The sequence below is a fragment of the Quercus lobata genome, chromosome 11, assembly GCF_001633185.2.
Source record: "Quercus lobata isolate SW786 chromosome 11, ValleyOak3.0 Primary Assembly, whole genome shotgun sequence".
In the NCBI taxonomy this organism is placed as follows: Eukaryota; Viridiplantae; Streptophyta; class Magnoliopsida; order Fagales; family Fagaceae; genus Quercus; species Quercus lobata.
In genome coordinates, this window is record NC_044914.1 from 56,977,492 (window position 1) to 56,996,342 (window position 18,851).

General features: G+C 36.1%; 2 protein-coding genes across 2 annotated transcripts; both read left to right on the forward strand.

The window, feature by feature from the left end:
* The first annotated feature begins 390 nt into the window (after positions 1-390).
* LOC115967349 (probable L-type lectin-domain containing receptor kinase S.5) lies at positions 391-3,588 on the forward strand. The gene is made up of 2 exons (XM_031086425.1): positions 391-1,843; positions 2,757-3,588. The coding sequence occupies exons 1-2, from the start codon at positions 610-612 to the stop codon at positions 3,515-3,517; spliced, it is 1,995 nt and encodes a 664-aa protein (XP_030942285.1). The 5' UTR covers positions 391-609; the 3' UTR covers positions 3,518-3,588.
* Positions 3,589-12,447: 8,859 nt separating this feature from the next.
* On the forward strand, positions 12,448-15,518 carry LOC115969375 (probable L-type lectin-domain containing receptor kinase S.5). Its single transcript, XM_031089006.1, has 2 exons — positions 12,448-13,801; positions 14,674-15,518. Exons 1-2 carry the CDS (start codon positions 12,553-12,555, stop codon positions 15,435-15,437), a joined length of 2,013 nt encoding a protein of 670 aa, XP_030944866.1. The 5' UTR covers positions 12,448-12,552; the 3' UTR covers positions 15,438-15,518.
* Positions 15,519-18,851: the final 3,333 nt, after the last annotated feature.

Here is an 18,851-nt window from a genome sequence, read left to right on the forward strand (position 1 = left end):
AACAATACAAAAAACCCACTAAAAAAGAAAAAAAAAAAAAAAACACAATGCACGTTCTTAAAAAAAATAAATAAATAAAAGAAATCGCTTGAGACCTTCCAAGTTGCGTTTTCGACTTTGTATACAAATATACATGCTACTCAGAAATTTCTTTTAATCTTTTATAATACCAAAATAATGATTATCAAATTCCAGCCAATGGCTGCTGTTTTGACTTTTGACTTCAAAACTCCCACGTTTTGAACAATCAGCTAGCCCTCTTTCGGGAATAATCAAAGAAGAAAGAAATTGTCAAATTGATTAACAAGGGGATCGAGGGGGCCATAAGCTCTCTTATTTATAAGACAAGGTTACAAAGTTGTGTTCATTTGAAACCAATCTTCAGTTTCTCTATTTTTTTTTAGCAACCTTTTGGCTTCTGCTTCTCCTCTCAAGTCTCAATCCAAAAGAACTACCTACTACAGTACTACATAGCTATTTTCACATCGATCATATGCGAAAGTGCTTCCAGAGGCCCCTTTTTCTTTTAGCAACAAACTGAGATCAGAGCTTATTCTATTGTTGCAGCAAGCTGGTATTAGAGCTTCCGCTGTCACAACAGTTACAAAAATGGGTACTAACATGTCAAATGGTGTAAGCTCCATCACTATTGTTATTATCCTTTGCTGTAGCCTTTTGCATCTGGTTGATATCCAGGCTGCACCACAATTTAATTTCAGTGATTTTAATCCGACGAGGGATAATAATTTGTTGGAGTTTTTGGGGAATGGTTCGGCTATTGATCAGGGAGCCCTGCAGATAACCTCAGACACAACGAACGATGAGTTCAGCCTCCGCAACAGTTACGGTCGCATTATGTATAAACATCCTTTCAACATGTGGTTGTCTGATGAAATTCAGGCCTCATTCAATTCCAATTTTGTCATCAACATATTTAGAAAGCCGGCGTGGAATGCTGGTGAGGGACTTGCTTTTCTCATTGCTCCCGATCTCTCAATCCCTGATGCTAGTTATGGGCAATGGCTTGGCCTCACCAATGCTACCAACGATGGTAACCATACCAACCAGATTGTGGCCATAGAGTTTGACACCGAAAAGCAAGACCACGATCCTAATGGCAATCATATTGGCCTCGACATCAACTCTGTTAATTCAACTGCGACTGTCCTTCTTGATATCGAATTATCCCCAGAAGTAGGCACCAAATACAGCGTCTGGGTGCAATACAATGGCACGTCGAAGGTGATGGAGGTTTACATGGTGAAAGAAGGCCAACCCAAGCCTGAAAAGCCTCTTCTTAGCAAGACCATAAGCCTGAAAGAATATGTGAATCAAAAATCCTACTTTGGTTTTGCTGCTTCTACAGGTAATCCACAGATTGAGTTGAATTGTGTATTGAAATGGAGCTTAGAGATTGATGACCTACAAAAGAAAAGTGATTTGCTTTGGTTGAAGATAGGCGCTGGGGTTGGAGTTCCATTGGTGACATTGTTGATCCTATGTGGGGTTTTATATTTGAACAAGAGAAAAAGAAGAGGAAGAGGGGGTGATGAGGAGTCTAACGTGCTAGGCACACAGTTGAGATGGTTGCCTGGGATGCCAAGGGAATTCAAGTACAAAGATTTAAAGAAGGCCACCAACAACTTCCATGAGAGTATGATGCTGGGTCAAGGTGGTTTTGGTGTTGTTTACAAAGGAATTCTGCAGGACAAGGATCATAAATCTAGTACTGAAATAGCTGTCAAGAAATTCTCCAGAGACAGCATTCAAAGCAAAGATGATTTCTTGGCAGAGCTCACCATTATTCACCGTCTCCGCCATAAACATCTTGTCCGCTTAGTTGGTAATCCCCCTCTTCATTCTTCTTTATTTATTTATTTTTGACATTCTAATATATTAGACAACTTGCAATTCAAATTTCTTGAAATTATTCAAAGATCATCACAAGATTTATCTGCAAAGTACCCAAGAATTTGATTTAAAAGAAACATTCAACATTTGAAATTGCATTATTCATTTTGTCAAATTAAGGAACTTTCCCAGAAGTCTTAGAGGGTGTGCTTTGACTTTGACATTACAACCTCTTGCGGATCAACCCCTTGAGCTTTTAGGGTTTTCTTGTATTTAGAAAGAATGCAGAATTCTCTCACTCTCTCCCTCACTTGGTAGAAGAATGTGCTTCTATTCTTTAAATTATTTGTTTCTTGCCTTACTTGTTTGCAGAATTCATTTCTTCCCATTTGAAGAACCTGTCCTAGCTATAAGATGAGATTGTAAAACCAAAATGCATGCTCTTACGTCCTCCTTAACAAAAGGATGCTAGCAAATTCAAATTAAAACTATAATCATAGCAGCTTCGTTTATGATAGTAACCCAACTAATTGAATTTGAGGCATAAAATTGATTACAGAGAAGAATGTATCACTAGTATTGTATGTTTACATATTCTGACAGGGCAAAACATTTATGTACCAAATTATCAGTTGTAGCAGGAAGTAGAAGTCAAACCATATGACATATACTACTCAAATCAATTGCATCAATAGTCAATATAAGACAACTGTTAAGATACTTATGTGATTGAAGACAAATAACATTATATCAGCATCTGGTTCACTAGGCTGCCATATAGCTACCATTATTTTTTTTTCAAAATATATAAGTAGCTCAATTGATTTGGCCTGCTTTTGTTTTGGCTTGATTAAATGCCATATTTAACCCTGATCTCCTCTCTAATATATATGGTCTTGGTTCAGGGTGGTGCTACGAGAAAGGGAAGCTACTACTATTGTACGACTTTATGCCAAATGGTAGTCTTGATAAGCATTTGTATGAGGCTTCCAACCAGAACACTTTGAATTGGAGCCGTCGGTATAGGATACTAGCTGGAGTAGCATCAGCATTGCATTATCTGCACAATGAGTATGATCAGAAGGTAGTGCACCGCGACCTCAAAGCCAGCAACATCTTGCTGGACTCTGACTATAATGCTCGCCTGGGCGACTTTGGCCTTGCCCGAGCCTTGGATAATGAAAGGAACTCCTATGCTGAACTAGGATTAGCTGGAGTTCCGGGCACCATGGGTTATGTTGCTCCTGAGTGCTTCCACACAGGGAGGGCCACCCCTGAATCTGATGTGTACGGTTTTGGAGCAGTGGTGCTTGAGGTTGTCTGCAGCAGAAGTCCTGGGATTAGTATCAATCACCATCAGCGTCCCTATTCATTGGTTGATTGGGTTTGGATGTTACATCGCGAAGGTAGCATTGAAGAAGCTATAGATGAGAAGCTTGGCAATGATTATGTGGTTGATGAAGCAAAGAGGCTTTTACTTCTAGGGCTTGCATGTTCACATCCCATTGCCAGTGAGAGGCCTCAAACGCAAGATATCTGCCAAATCATAGCTGGAACTATGCCGGTCCCTAATGTACCTCCATTCAAGCCTGCTTTCACATGGCCTTCGATGGTTACTGCCTTCAGCAGTACTGACAGTTCTTTTTCTAATACATTTTCTTCCTGAGGTTCGTCAGTAGCATGGATTATGACATTATAGCAGAAGGCTTCCTCTCACCCCTGGAGTCAGTAGGCACTCTCCTTTTGCATTAAAATGGGGGCTTTTGTTTTAAAGAAGATACTCATTTTTCTGCATTCCTAAGCTTGTGAAATAGGCACTAATAAGTCCTCAATTCTCTACAGATTCAGACTTAGCCTTATTATCTGCATGTTCTTGTTAGATTCAAGCTTCCAATATGGGCTAATTGGGTCTTCATTCCCCCCCACCCCCTTTTTTTTGGGTGATAAGTAAATATGATTCATTTTTTTCTGTAACCTTCTTTCCTTACGTAAATTTTTTGGGGTCAGAATTTCCCCTATGATGAAGTCCATGAAATCCATTCTTTTTCTTTCAGTTTTATACATACTTTTAATTGTTGGACTTCTAATATGAAGTTGAAATGAAAAGAAATTTATTTTGGCACATAGAATACATAATATCGATATGTTCCAGCATTTGCATTTTGGTTTATTGAACACTAAGTACTAACATTAGAGACTATGCCAAACACGATTGATCATGAAGAAATTTGTCCACCATTCCAGATTTTCTCCTTGATGCATACTATATATATCCTCTACGATATCATGGGTTACCAGTTGTAAGCTAACAAGAAGATTATTCCATAGAAGTGTAGCAAGAGATTCTTACATATTCATATATACAACCTCAGAACCAGTGTTGTAACAGTAGAATCAATTTACTTATGGATCCAGTGAAACTAATATCTCACCAGGTTACTTTCAGAATTTTTAGGACTAATTGCATTCCACATTCAAGAACACAAGAATCTAATATAAGTTAAATTCTAGAAAAATGAAGAAAAAGAAGAAGTGACCACAGTACCTCAGGCATGTACTTGAAAGTGAAACAAACCAAACTTCATCAAGAACTTGTTTTGATAAGACTCCAGCATTCCAGTGCAAGCCACAAGCTACATACTTCATCAGTTTCAAAACTCCAATATCTTCTTCAAACCATGCCGAAAGATGTCAGGATAAAGCTTGAGAGCATGCAACTATAAATTATTAGTAAGGCTTTAATTTGCCCAAACACTGGCTGAGTCTTGGACGCATACAGTTGCCCAAGAAGATAAGTAGCCATTCCCATACGCGTTAGTTTTTCTTTGTCTCATTCATTTTGTCATTACTTGGTCACATAAAGAAATTGCTTGAGGTCTTCCAAGTTGCGTCGTCGTCTTGCTTGTTTTAATTTGGTTGAAAAGGTCTCTACCTGTTTTGTATGAGGTAATTTTGCAGGCGAGCATAATTTTGGGAGAGAATAAAATTCTGTTTTGTATACATGACATGTACGCTGCTCAGAAGTTTCATTTTTTCTTATTAATTTATTTATACATATATAATACCAAAGTAACATTTCTCCAATTTTGGGCACTACAACCGAATCCCTTCTACCAATTGGAATAAAAACAGTTTCACTGGGAACAAAATTTCTCTCTAAACTAGTTTGAAGAGAAATTCTTCAAACTTCTTATATATTTCTTTTTTAAGTGTGAATTTTGAAAATCTAATCGTTGAATTTTATGTTCCTTATGTTATTAACATGCATATCAAATTTCGTTCAAATTGGATATTATTTACTGTTTGATCAATTAACTTATTTTTTACTTATAACTTTAGATTACAAAATCTTGAAATTATAACATTTTTTTGATGACATAGTAATTGATCTTTGATTTTCTTAAAATTTTGTAAGCATTAAGGATGTAATAAGAACCTGCAATCTAACGGTTAGATTTTCAAAATTCACACTCAATATAAATATATATGATGAGTTTGTAGGGTTTCTCTTCAAACTAATTTGGAGAGAAACTTTGTTCTTTCACCGGTGATCCAACCTGTTTTTAAAACTTAAAAAAAAAAAAAAAAAAAAATGGTTTAGAGTTGTTTCCCTTTTTTTTTTTTTTTTTTTGAGAAAAGGTTTAGAGTTGTTCCCTAATGCAAACTCAAGTGACAATTATAATGTCAGTGCCACATGTTAAATTGTTTTAATGTTAGTTGTTATTGATTTTAATTTGAAACTACCACTAAAATTATTTTTTTACCCCACCAATAACAACTCGTAACAACCTGCCACATATGATTTTTTATGAAAATGTTGTGAACAATAGCATTTCTCTTTTGGATAACGCAATTCATATATATATATATATATATATATATATATATTCTTAACACTATTCAATTACAATGACTTCAAGAAAGAAATTACAATGCAAGTGAACTAAAAGATGAATGATTGAAATCTTTTTATTATTACTTGAATAATGCAAGAAGCAAATATTTTAAGATATTAAATGATAAAGTGTGAAAAGCATTTAGGCATGTATATATACATAGGTATGAAAAGCATTTATAAGTGTGAAAACTGTGAAGACGAAGTATATCAAAAAAATTAACATAAATTATGGATGCCTAGGTTTACTTTTTAATGGTCTATATCCAAAATAAACGAATTTTCAAAATAAAAAGTAAAATAATCAAATTTATAGATATCATCTGTTAAAAATTATGGATGTTCCAGATTGACTGCTTGGAACAAGACAGATTTTGGGCACGTGGGGAAGCAGATTTCTCAGTTGCAGAAACACTTAGAGTGGCTTGAATTGCAACCAACATCAAGGGAGATTATTCATGAATTAAGAGAAACAAGGGTGTAGCTAAATTGCTAGTTGGACAAGGAAGATGCAATGTGAAAACAGCGTTCTAGACTTAATTGGTTTAAGGAGGGAGATCGTAACACCAGATTCTTTCATGCTAAGGCTATAGAAAGGTACCAAAAAAACATGATTGAAGGCATTTATGATGAGGCAGGTGTATGGCAAGATGACGAGAGTGTAGTTGAGATGATTTTTAAAGACTACTATTCGGAGTTATTTGCTTCAAGTAATCCAAATGAGTTCACCGATTTATTGGAGGTAGTTCAACCAAAGGTCATCGAGAGCATGAACTCAAGCTTGCTAAGGGATTTTCAATCAAGTGAGGTGTATCAGGCTCTAAAACAAATGTACCCTTTAAAGGCACCTGGCCTTGATGGGATGACCCTTTATTTTTTTAGCAATTCTGGCCTACAGTAAGTGAGGTGGTTGTCAAAATAGTGTTAGATTTTTCAAATTTTGGAGTGTCTCCACCAAATTTTAATGATACCCACATTGTGTTAACTCCAAAAACTAAAAATCCCAAAAGGGTGACAAAGTGTAGGCCAATTAGCTTGTGTAATATGGTCTATAAATTCGCATCCAAAACTCTTGCAAATAGGTTGAAGAGAGTACTTCCATCCATTATCAGTGATACATAGAGTGCCTTTGTGAATGACAGATTAATTACTGACAATGTACTGGTTGCTTTTGAAACCATGCACCATATAAGTCAGAGGAAGGTGGGAAGTGTAGGGGAGATGGCCTTGAAGCTTGATATGAGCAAGGCATATGACATAGTTGAGTGGGTTTGTTTGGAGAAAATTATGGAGAGATTGGGCTTTGCCCCTAGATAGAGAGGGCTCATGATGTAGTGCATTACTTCTATCACATATTCTATCAGGATTAATGGCAAACTGAGTGGAAGAATTACTCCTTCGAGGGGCCTCCGCCAAGGTGATCCTTTATCTCCCTATCTCTTCTTACTTTGTGCTAAAGGACTTTCTGCATTAATAAAAAAGCTGTTTTTGATGGTTCCATGGAGGGGGTGTCTGTTTGTAAGGGGGGTCCTAGGTTATCTCATTTATTTTTTGCAAATGACAATATTATTTTCTGTAAAGAAACAACCACGAAATGTGAGACTCTACAAAAGATCTTACAGGTGTATGAGCAAGCTTTGGGGCAGCAGCTTAATAGAACAAAAACCTCCCTATTTTTCAGCAGCAACACCACTAAGGAAGTCCAGGATGAGATCAAGTCTAAATTCAGGGCATAAGTGATCAAACAACATGAGAAGTACCTGGGGTTGCCATCATTGGTGGGAAGAAATAAAAAGAATACCTTCAAGGAGATTAAAGAAAAGTTGTCCAAGAAACTAGCTGGTTGGAAGGAGAAATTACTGTCAAAGGCAGGTAAGGAAATCTTAATAAAAGTAGTGGCACAGGCAATTCCAATGTATACCATGAGTTGTTTTAAAATCCCTAACTCTCTGTGTGTTGAAATGATAAGCTTAATAAGGAATTTTTGGTGGAGTCAATGTAAGGATGAAAGGAAGATTGTGATGCCCCAATTTGATTGATTGTGATGCCCCAATTTGATTGATTGTGTGATGTGTATGGGTGTGTGATAAGTCCCACATCAGGTATTTATTAGGTAGATTTGGGATTTATTAACAACTGCAAAGAGCCTCAATTGTGACTAGTCCTTTTGAGGTATAGCGCAGATGTGACTAACACTTTTCCTTGGGTCGTTACATATGGTATCAGAGCCGATCCGGTAACCCCGTGTGGGCTCAGAGACATTACCCCACAAAGTGGGCCCTAACGAAGACGTTAGAGATTTAAGTGGGGGAGATTGTGATACTCCAATTTGATTGATTGTGTGATGTGTGTTAATGTGTGATGAGTCCCACATCGGGTATTTACTGGGTAGATTTAGGATTTATTAACAACTACAAGGAGCCTCAATTGTGACTAGTCATTTTGAGGTATAACGCAAATGTGACTAACGCTTTTCCTTGGATTGTTACAAAGATGGTTTGTATAAGTTGGGATAAGCTATGTGCTCCAAAAGCTAAAGGTGGTATGGAGTATATTTCCCTAAATGTGACTTTGTAGAAGCAGGTTTGGGCAACAACCCCTCTTATGCATGGAAGAGTATCATGGTTGCACATGATGTGGTTCGGAAGGGTCTTCAATGGCAAGTGGGGAACGGATTTAGAAGGACAAATGGCTGCCTAATCTTTCTTCATACAAAGTCACCTCTCCTCTCTCTACCCTCCATAAGGATGCACGGGTAGCGGAGTTGATCGATTCCAACAGTGGGATGTGGAAACATGATGTATTGAATCAGGTCTTCTTACCCCATGAGGTTGAGATCATAGGTGAAATTTATTTTAGCTCCAATCCACAGGAAGATAAGCAAATATGGGCTCCAACAATGTCGGGCTTATTCAGTGTTAGGAGTGCCTATTGGATTGTAATGGAGGAGGTGCCCAAAGGTGGAACAGCCAGTGCTTTGAATGATAGTAATCAAAGGAAATTTTGGAAATATCTGTGAAGTATGAATATCCCTCACAAAGTTCAACATTTCATGTGGATGGCATGCAAAGACATACTGCCTACGAAAGAAAATCTAAAACGGAGGAAGGTTTTGGTGGATAGCTGCTATGAGGCACAGGGGCGGAGCCAAGAATTTTTGTTTGGGGGGCCGAGTTGCAACACTAATATATTTATCAAGATAACCCCATACACACACATAAATACACATGCTTTTTTTTTATTATATACACAAACTTTTTTATTTGATAAGTTATATATATACACACACCCAACAAAAAAAGAGCTTAATATTTTCAATCAAAATTATGTTTGATGGCTATCTTTCATAAAATTAATAAAATACATTTTCACAATTTTCATAGTGAAATTCTTAAAAAGTTTCATTTTCTATAAAAATTATCAAATTTTATACTAATGTAAGTAAAATTATTCAATTGAACTAATGTAATTTTAAAAAACAAGAATGATCCAAAACTTGGAGGAACAAATTGGGCTCCAAACATATTTAAAACTATTTTGCTTTGACCCATTATGTGGCAACTAAAAAAACATTTCATGTGTAGTTTTAGTGACAATAATTTTTTAATAAGCCAATGACTTGTTAATCGCCACATAACAGGTTGAAAAAGATAAATTCAAACATGTTTGGTGCCAAACTTTTTCAAATATTTAACAAATATAAAAGCATATTTTACAATAAAAAATAGAATTGCGAAAAATAAAGTTGTCTCTATAACTATTAGACCAGTTATTTTTTTTTAAAGCATCATTGGACTAATTCAAATACTTAGGGGGGGCCAACTCTTATTTTTGTAAACTAAATTTTGAAAACATTAAAATAATTATATATATATATTTAAAAAAATTTCAAAATTTTGGGGGGGCCATGGCCCCCCCGCCCTTCAACATGGCTCCGCCCATGATGAGGCATGTCAGATGGAAGCAGAGTCTTCAGGTCACTTGTTTTGGCACTGTTCTAGTGTGAAGGAGGTATTGACGGTGTCCAAGCTATTTTTTGGGCAGATGAATCTACATTTTTCTTCTCTTATGGATCTTATAAGGTATGTGACTATGGTGGTGAAATGGGAGAATGATTATGTAGAGAAGATAATTATGATAGCATGGGCGATGTGGACTAATAGGAACAAAGTCAGAAATGAAGAAGATAAGAAGAGCAATGGAGCTTTGGTTAATTCTGCTCTAGAATACTTGAGGGAGTATGAGCTCTATTGCGAGAAGCCAGTAGTTGCACCGACGAAGGAGCAACCAAAATGTCGCCCACCATGGCAAGGAAGATATAAGATTAACGTGAATGGCACAGTGTTTGCTGCACAAAAGGCAGTTGGGGTGGGTGTACTGATCAGAGATGCTGAAGGAAGGGTGGTTGGGGCATGCAGTAAGAAGATTATGGCACCATTAGGAGCTGTGGAGACAGAGGCAAAGGCTTTTGAGTTTGGTCTTTAGTTTGTAAGGGACATGCTTATTCACGACTTGGTGCTCGAAGGTGACTCGTTGGTGATAGTGAATGCCCTTAAGGAAGCTTCACCACCTCCAGCCTTGGTTGCTGCTGTGCTATACAATGTGAAGTCAATTTCCCATAAGTTCCATAGTGTGGAGTTCTCTCATATTTGTAGGCAGGGCAATAGGCCAGCCCATTTATTAGCTAAGCATGCTTGTAGTATTGTTGATCTCTCTGTTTGGATTGAAGAGAATCCTTATTTCCTAGAACAAACTTTTCTCCATGATGTTAATGTTGCTTTTCATAGTCAATAAAAGTATTTATAGTCTTTCCATCAAAAAAAAAAAAAAAAAAATCGTATGAGAAGCATTCGTAAGTGTGAAACCAAAGTATAATATTAAAATTGACATAAATTATGGATACTTAAACCTATTTTTTAAAAGCCCATAGTAAAAATAAACTAGTTTTCAAAATAAGAGATGAAATTCTCTAAATAGTGTGTTGTTTAACAATGACATGATCTTTATAACAAGTGACATGTATAAATAAGTAAAATAATCAAATTTTGATGTATATTCTCAAATTGAAACAGAGTACTAACCATCGTGTATCTAAAATTAAACACAATTATTAGATTATGTTTTCAAGATATTAGATTATGAAATAAGGTTTCAAGATTGTAATTTTTTTATCTATTTTAATTCTTTGTCTAATTAGCTATCCAATAGATCATTTATAATTTTGTTCTCTATTTTGGGGTGTTTATATTGTGTGGAAAAGAAACTTGTGTATTTATTTTAATTAGATTTTCAAATAGTAGACTAGACTCTTTTGTGTTTGTGTTGTTTTGTTTTGTCTAGCAATGCTAAGATTTGTATGTTTTTATTATTAATGAACAAGTATCAATTTGTTGATATGAGCATTTTCTTGACATGGGTGAATCCAAATTAATGTAATCCAAATTAATGTATTTCACACTAACTAATTTTCTATTTGCTACATGAGTTACCAAGGGCCAAATACAAGATTTCAAAAAAAAAAAAAAAAAGCACGTGTAAAGATGACACATTTGACCAAAACCTTCACGTCGGGGTGTGTTTGAATATCGTTTATTTACTGAAAATTTAAAACTTATTGCTGAAAACACTGCAGCAAAATAATTTTTAAAGGTGTGAATAATACTGTAGAACCCAAATTTACCTAAAAATATGTGTTTTGTTGAGTTTGGTGGTACATTAAGGGTCTGTTTGAATACAACTTATTTTACTGAAAACTAAAAATGTTATAGCAAAATAATTTTTAAATGTATATATAGTACTGTGAAACTCATTTTTAATATATATATATATTTTTTAATAAAATGATCGTGCGTAAACAGTGGATAATATGTAAAAAGGGCCAAAATGGCCCATTAGCATTAATTTTTGAAATATTTAGCAACAGAGCACTGTTTCGGAAATAATTAGGGAAGTACTACTTTTTCCGAAAACGCCGCTATAGGGCCCGAAAACGTCACTATAGGGCTTAAAAAACGCCACTATAGGGCCCTTTGAACCTGTTATGGGGACTTACAAAAATTTTTTGCAGGAAAACGCCGCTATAGAGCCCAAAAAAGTCACTATAGGGCTTAAAAACGCCACTATAGGGCCCCTTGAACCTGTTATGGGACTTATAAAAAAATTTTGCAGGAAAACATCGCTATAGGGCCCGAAAAAGTGGTATTTTCCTAATTATTTCCGAAACAGTACTATGTTGCTAAATATTTCAAAAATTAATACTAATGGACCATTTTGGCCCGTAAAAAGTACTTAACAGTACATAAACAGGGTCCTGTGAAAATTGTATAAACAGTGGATAATATGTAAACAGTATTTAACAGTACATAAACAGTGCTAATTGTCCCCTCTGAAACGCCAAAAAAAAAAAAAAAAAAAAAAACCAAACGCTGGATCCAAACGCTACATAACAGTACTCAGAGACCCACTGAAAAAAGATGCTGCGCTGAAAAAAATTACTGCGCTGACCGGGCAAAACGCCCAATCCAAACGCACGCTTATTCTGACTTCTAAACAACAACTGTTCAACAATCAGCCAGCCCGCCACTTTCTGTATGAAAGATGAAAGACAATTCAAATTGATTAACACGGTGTATGGGCTTGGATCTTAGTATTTATTTTTTGTATAAAAAGAAAAATATAGATCTTAGTATTAATTCAATGAATATGAGAGAAGGTTGGAAAGTGTTCATATAAAACTACACAACTTTTTCTGGCTTCTGCTTCTCCTCTTTAGTCTTTAGTCCAAAAGATCACTAGCTACAACAAAAATGGTTACTATCATATCAAATGGTAGAAGTTCAATCACCGTTTTCATTATCCTTTGTTGCATCCTTTTGCATCTGGCTGATATCCAAGCTGCAACACCACCCAGCTTCTCGTTTGATAATTTTAGTCAGGCAGAGGATAAGGATAGTTTTGAGTTTCTAGGCGGTGGTGCCACTATTGATAATGCATCCCTTCAGATAACCCAAGACACAACCGAGAATGTCCCCAACCTCCTCAACCGGTTTGGTCGCATTATGTATAAACATCCTTTCAACATGTGGTTGTCTGATGAAATTCAGGCCTCATTCAATTCCAATTTTGTCATCAACATATTTAGAAAGCCGGCGTGGAATGCTGGTGAGGGACTTGCTTTTCTCATTGCTCCCGATCTCTCAATCCCTGATGCTAGTTATGGGCAATGGCTTGGCCTCACCAATGCTATCAATGATGGTAAGCAAACCAACAAGATCGTGGCCATAGAGTTTGATACCGAAAAGCAAGACTATGATCCTAATGACAACCATATTGGCCTCAACATCAACTCTGTTAATTCAACTGCCACTGTCTCTCTTGATGATTATAATATCGAATTATCTCCGGAAGTACCCACCAACTATAGAGTCTGGGTGCACTATAATGGCACGTCGAAGGTGATGGAGGTTTACATGGTGCAAGACGGCCAACCCAAGCCGGAAAAGCCTCTTCTTAGCAAGACCATAAGCCTGAAAGAATATGTGAATCAAAAATCCTACTTTGGTTTTGCTGCTTCTACAGGTAATCCACAGATTGAGTTGAATTGTGTATTGAAATGGAGCTTAGAGATTGATGATCTACAAAAGAAAAGTGATTTGCTTTGGTTGAAGATAGGTGCTGGGGTTGGAGTTCCATTGGTGACATTGTTGATCTTATGTGGGGTTTTATATTTGAACAAGAGAAAAAGAAGAGGAAAAGGGGGTGATGAGGAGTCTAAGGTGCTTGGCACACAGTTGAGATGGTTGCCTGGGATGCCAAGGGAATTCAAGTACAAAGATTTAAAGAAGGCCACCAACAACTTCCATGAGAGTATGAGGCTGGGTCAAGGTGGTTTTGGTGTTGTTTACAAAGGAATTCTGCAGGACAAGGATCATAAATCTGGTACTGAAATAGCTGTCAAGAAATTTTCCAGAGACAGCGTTCAAAGCAAAGATGATTTCTTGGCAGAGCTCACCATTATTCACCGTCTCCGCCATAAACATCTCGTCCGCTTAGTTGGTAATCCCCCTCTTCATTCTTCTTTATTTATTTATTTGTTTTTTTTATGCCATTCTAATATTCTAGACAACTTGCAATTCCAATTTCATGAAATTATTCAAAGATCATCACAAGTTTATCTGCAAAGCACCAAAAATTTGGATTTAAAAGAAACATTCAACATTCAAAACTGCATTACTCATTTGTCAAATTAAGGAACTTTAGCAGAAGAATTAGAAGGTGTGCTTTGACTTTACAACCTCCTGCGAATGTACTTTTAGGGTTTTCTTGTTAGAAAGAATGCAGATCTCTCTCTCTCTCTCTCGGTAGAAGAAAGTGCTACTATTCTTTAAATTATTTGTTTCTTGCCCTACTTGTTTGCATAATTCATTTCTTCTCATTTGCAGAACCTGTCCTAGCTATAAGATGAGATTGTAAAACCAAAATGAATGCTCTTACATCCTTAACAAATGGATGCTAGCAAATTCAAATTAAAACCATAATCATGGCAACCGAACTTTTTTCTGATAGTAACCCAACTAATTGTATTCAAGGCATAATAATGATTACAGAGAAGAATGTTTCACTAGTGCTGTATCTTTATGTACCAAATTATCAGTTGTAGCGAGCAGTTGAAGTCAAACCATATGACACATACTACTCAAATCAATTGCATCAATAGTCAATATATGACAACTGTTAAGATACTTATGTGATTGAAGACATATAACATTATATCAGCATCTGGTTCACTAAGCTGCCATATTGCTACAATTATTTCTTTTTTAAAATATATGAGTTGCTCAATTGATGTGCCCTGCTTTTGTATTGGCTTGATTAAATGCCTCATTTATCCTCTGATCTCCTCTCTAATATATTCGGTCTTGGTTCAGGGTGGTGCTACGAGAAAGGGAAGCTACTACTATTGTACGACTTTATGCCAAATGGAAGTCTTGATAAGCACCTGTATGAGGCTTCCAATGAGAACACTTTGAATTGGAGGCGTCGGTATAGGATACTAGCTGGTGTAGCATCAGCATTGCATTATCTGCACAATGAGTATGATCAGAAGGTAGTGCACCGCGATCTCAAAGCCAGCAACATCTTGCTGGACTCCGATTATAATGCTCGCCTGGGTGACTTTGGCCTTGCCCGAGCCTTGGACAATGAAAGGAACTCCTATGCTGAATTAGGATTAGCTGGAGTTCCAGGCACCATGGGTTATGTTGCTCCTGAGTGCTTTCACACAGGGAGGGCCACCCCAGAATCTGATGTGTATGGTTTTGGAGCAGTGGTGCTTGAGGTCGTATGCAGCAGAAGTCCCGGGATTAGTATCAATCACCATCAACGTCTCTATTCACTGGTTGATTGGGTTTGGATGTTACATCGTGAAGGCAGCATTGAAGAAGCTGTAGATGAGAGGCTTGGCACTGACTATGTGGTTGATGAAGCAAAGAGGCTTTTACTTCTGGGGCTCGCATGTTCACATCCCGTTGCCAGTGAGAGGCCACAAACGCAGGATATTTGCCAGATTATATCTGGAATTATGCTGGCCCCTAATGTGCCCCCATTCAAACCCGCTTTCACATGGCCTTCGATGGTTACTGCGTGCAGTAGCACTGACAGTACACTTACTAATACAACATTTTCTTCCTAAGGTTGGTTTGTAACATGGATTTTGACATTATAGCTGAAGGCTTCCTCTCATCCCTGGAATGTTTAAGCTCCTGGAGTCATAGGCAATCAACTTTTGCATTAAAATTGAAGTGTTTTTTTTTTTTTTTTCAAAAAAGAAGAAGATACTCATTTTTCTGCATTCTTAAGCTTGTGAAATATGCACTAATGTGTCCTCAATTGCTAGAGATTCAGAGTTAGCCTTATTACCAGCATGTCCTTGTTAGATTCAAGCTTCCAATATGGGCCAAGTGGGTCTTCATTTCCACCTTTTTTTTTTTTGGTGTGGTAAGTAAATATGATTCATTTTCCATATAATCTTCTTCTTCTTCTTTCCTTTTGTAATTATTTTGGGGTCAGAATTTCCCCCGTGTTCAAGTCCATGAAATCCATTATATTTCTTTCAGTTTTAAACATAATTTTAATTGTTGGACTTTTATTATGAAGTTGGAATGCAAAAGAAATTTATTTGGCACATAGAATACGTCATATTCATATGTACCAGAATTCGCATTTTGGTTTATTGAACACAAGTACTAACATTAGAGACTATGCTAGACACGATTGTTCGTGAAGAAATTTGTCCACCATTCCAGATTTTCTCCTTGATGCATACTATATATCCTCTATGATATTTTGGGCTACCAGTTGTAAGCTAACAAGAAGATTATTCCATAGAAGTGTAGCAAGAGATTCTTGCAAATTCATACAACCTCAGAACCAGTGTTGTAACAATAGAATCAGCTTACCTATGGCCCCAGTGAAACTATATCTCACCAGGCGACTTTCAGAATTTTTAGGACTTATTGCATTGAGCTGTATTTAATATTTAGTAATTGTTTAATCAGATGCTGAAGTAAAAAAAAACTATTCATTAATGCAGCCAGAGCCATAGACAAGTTAATTGCATTCCACATTCAAGAACATAAAAATCTAACATAAGCTAAATTCTAGAAAAATGAAGAAAAAGAAGTGACTACAGTACCTCAGGCGTATACTTGACAAAAAGCAAACTTCATCAAGAACTTGTTTTGATTACACTCCAGCATTCCACTGCAAGCTACAAGCTACAAGCTAATATTCTTCAGTTTCGAAAGAGTCCAATATCTTCTTCAAACCGTGCAGAAAGAAGTCAGGATAAAGCTAGAGAGCAACTATAAATGATCATTAATAAGGCTTTGCTTCATGAATGCCATTTATTAATTTTCTTCCCCTGTACCCATACACTGGCTGAGTATGGTCCATCCGCATTAGTTTTTCTTTGCCTCATTCATCATTTGGTCATTGCCTTACTTGGTCACATAAAGTAATTGCTTGAGAGTTGAGGCCTTCCAAGTTGCGTCGTGGTCTTAATTGTTTTTTTGTTGAAAAGGTCTCTAGCTGTTTTGTATACATATAAAGAAATTCTTTTACAGTAATATTTTTTTTATTATAATAATATAATACCAAAATAATATTTCTCCAATTTTGGACATTACCGCTGAATCCGTTCTTTACCGCTGAATCCATTCTTTTAATCGGAGTAAAAATGGATCAACCTGTGACACAATTTATTTTTTAAAACTATTTTTTTCTTTAAATTTTATTTTTTATAACAAAATTCAAAATTGTTAATGTAAGGACACGATTCGTAACGAACCGTAACAGTGTTGGGTTCGCACGTAAAAAGGCCCAAACAATATCATTTGTAGAGCGTGGGTTTGAAAGGCTAGGCCTTAGTCACCTGGTGGTGGGTTTTTCGTGGTGGTCATGCATGGTTAAGTTTTCTTCACCCCTGGAACCTTTCTCCTGGAGGTGGGCTGGGAGGCTCTGGTTTTTGGCCCTTTTTTCCCAGCCGCCCCATCCCTAGGTCACTCATTTTTCCTTTTATACTGGCCTGTGTTCGCTGTCCTTCGTCCACGTGTAGGGTCAAACTTTCCAAGACTGATACTTGTCCCATCAACCCATACTCAAAGTCGTTGGGGGTGATTGTAAAAGCCAAAGAACGCGGCTCTGTCAGGTGCAGAGTATTGAATGTCAGTAAGGGCAGCTTTCCCCGGATATTCTAGATTTTCTTTCAAACTTAGTCCTATACCGTTTTTGCCCCTCTCTTCGGTGGGACTTTGGGTTTGCCGAGGACTGAGCAGTCCTCGGCAGTACCTCAAGGCTATCCTATACTTTACATTATTGGGCTTGGACCACATCCCTCTTCGGCTTGGACCTCTGGACTCCCTACGAGTAAACGGGCCTGGTCCATAAACTATTGGGCCCCACAGTTAACTTGTTTGTTTCGGATTTTACTGGGCAACCTGTGACATAACCTGTTTTTTAAAATTGTTTTATTAAAATAAATCTCAAGTTTTTAACTTGTTTGTTTCGGTTTTTATACTGCAAAATTCAAACTCAATTGACAATTATATTGTCAGTGCCATTTATTTTTTATTTTATTAATTAAAAAAATATTAATATACTTTTTTAATGCTTTTGGATAACCGCCATATATATATATATATATATATATATAAACACACACTCACACAATGACTTCAAGAAAGCAATTAAAGCCTTTATTTAATTCCATGTTTTTCTCACTTGAATAACGTAAGAAGCAAAGATTTTTAGGTATTGAATGACGAAATACATCCAAGATAATTGGGTTGTAATAGAGTCAAAAACAGAAATTTGAAATTGTAAACTTGTATGAAAAGCATTCACAAGTGTAATCCCGAAATATATCAATGAAATTGATATAAACTACAAATGCTAAGGCTTATTTTTTAATTGTCCATAGCCAAAATAAATGAGTTTTCAGAATAAAATTTATATGAGAAGCATTCACAAGTTTGAAAAGAGTGAAGTCAAAATATATGAAATTGACATTATGGATATTTAGCCCTATTTTTCAATGGCGCAAAGCCAAAATAAATGAGTTTTGCAAAATAGAAGATGATGTTCCTTGGAGTGTATATTGTTTAAAAATGATATGATATTGATCATATCAGAGAACATGCATAAATAAGTTAATAATCAAATTTTGCATTATATCCCCAAATTGAAATAGTGTCAAATACTGTGTATCTAAAATTAAACACAAATATTAGATTATTTTGAAGATATTAGATTATGAAATAAACTTTCAAGATTGTAATTTTTTATCCATTATAATTCTTTGTCTAATTAGTTATCCAATAGGACATTTGTGATTTTGTTTTCCTTTTTGAAACGTCAATATTGTATGGAAATGAAATTTGTGTATTTGTTTTAATTAGATTTCAAAGGATAGATTAAACTCCTTTATGATTGTGTTGTTTTGTTTTGTTTAGCAATGTTAAGATTTGTATAATTTTATTATTAATGAACAAATATCAATTTGTTGATATGATCAAAATTTTTTATTTTTAATGAGAAACAATATAAG

Bases quoted from the DNA above. Each gene is read 5' to 3' on its own strand.
- LOC115967349 (XM_031086425.1), top strand. From the start codon at position 610: ATGGGTACTAACATGTCAAATGGTGTAAGCTCCATCACTATTGTTATT. The intron at 1,844-2,756 runs GTAATCCCCCTC...GTCTTGGTTCAG, and splicing joins ACATCTTGTCCGCTTAGTTG to GGTGGTGCTACGAGAAAGGG.
- LOC115969375 (XM_031089006.1), top strand. From the start codon at position 12,553: ATGGTTACTATCATATCAAATGGTAGAAGTTCAATCACCGTTTTCATT. The intron at 13,802-14,673 runs GTAATCCCCCTC...GTCTTGGTTCAG, and splicing joins ACATCTCGTCCGCTTAGTTG to GGTGGTGCTACGAGAAAGGG.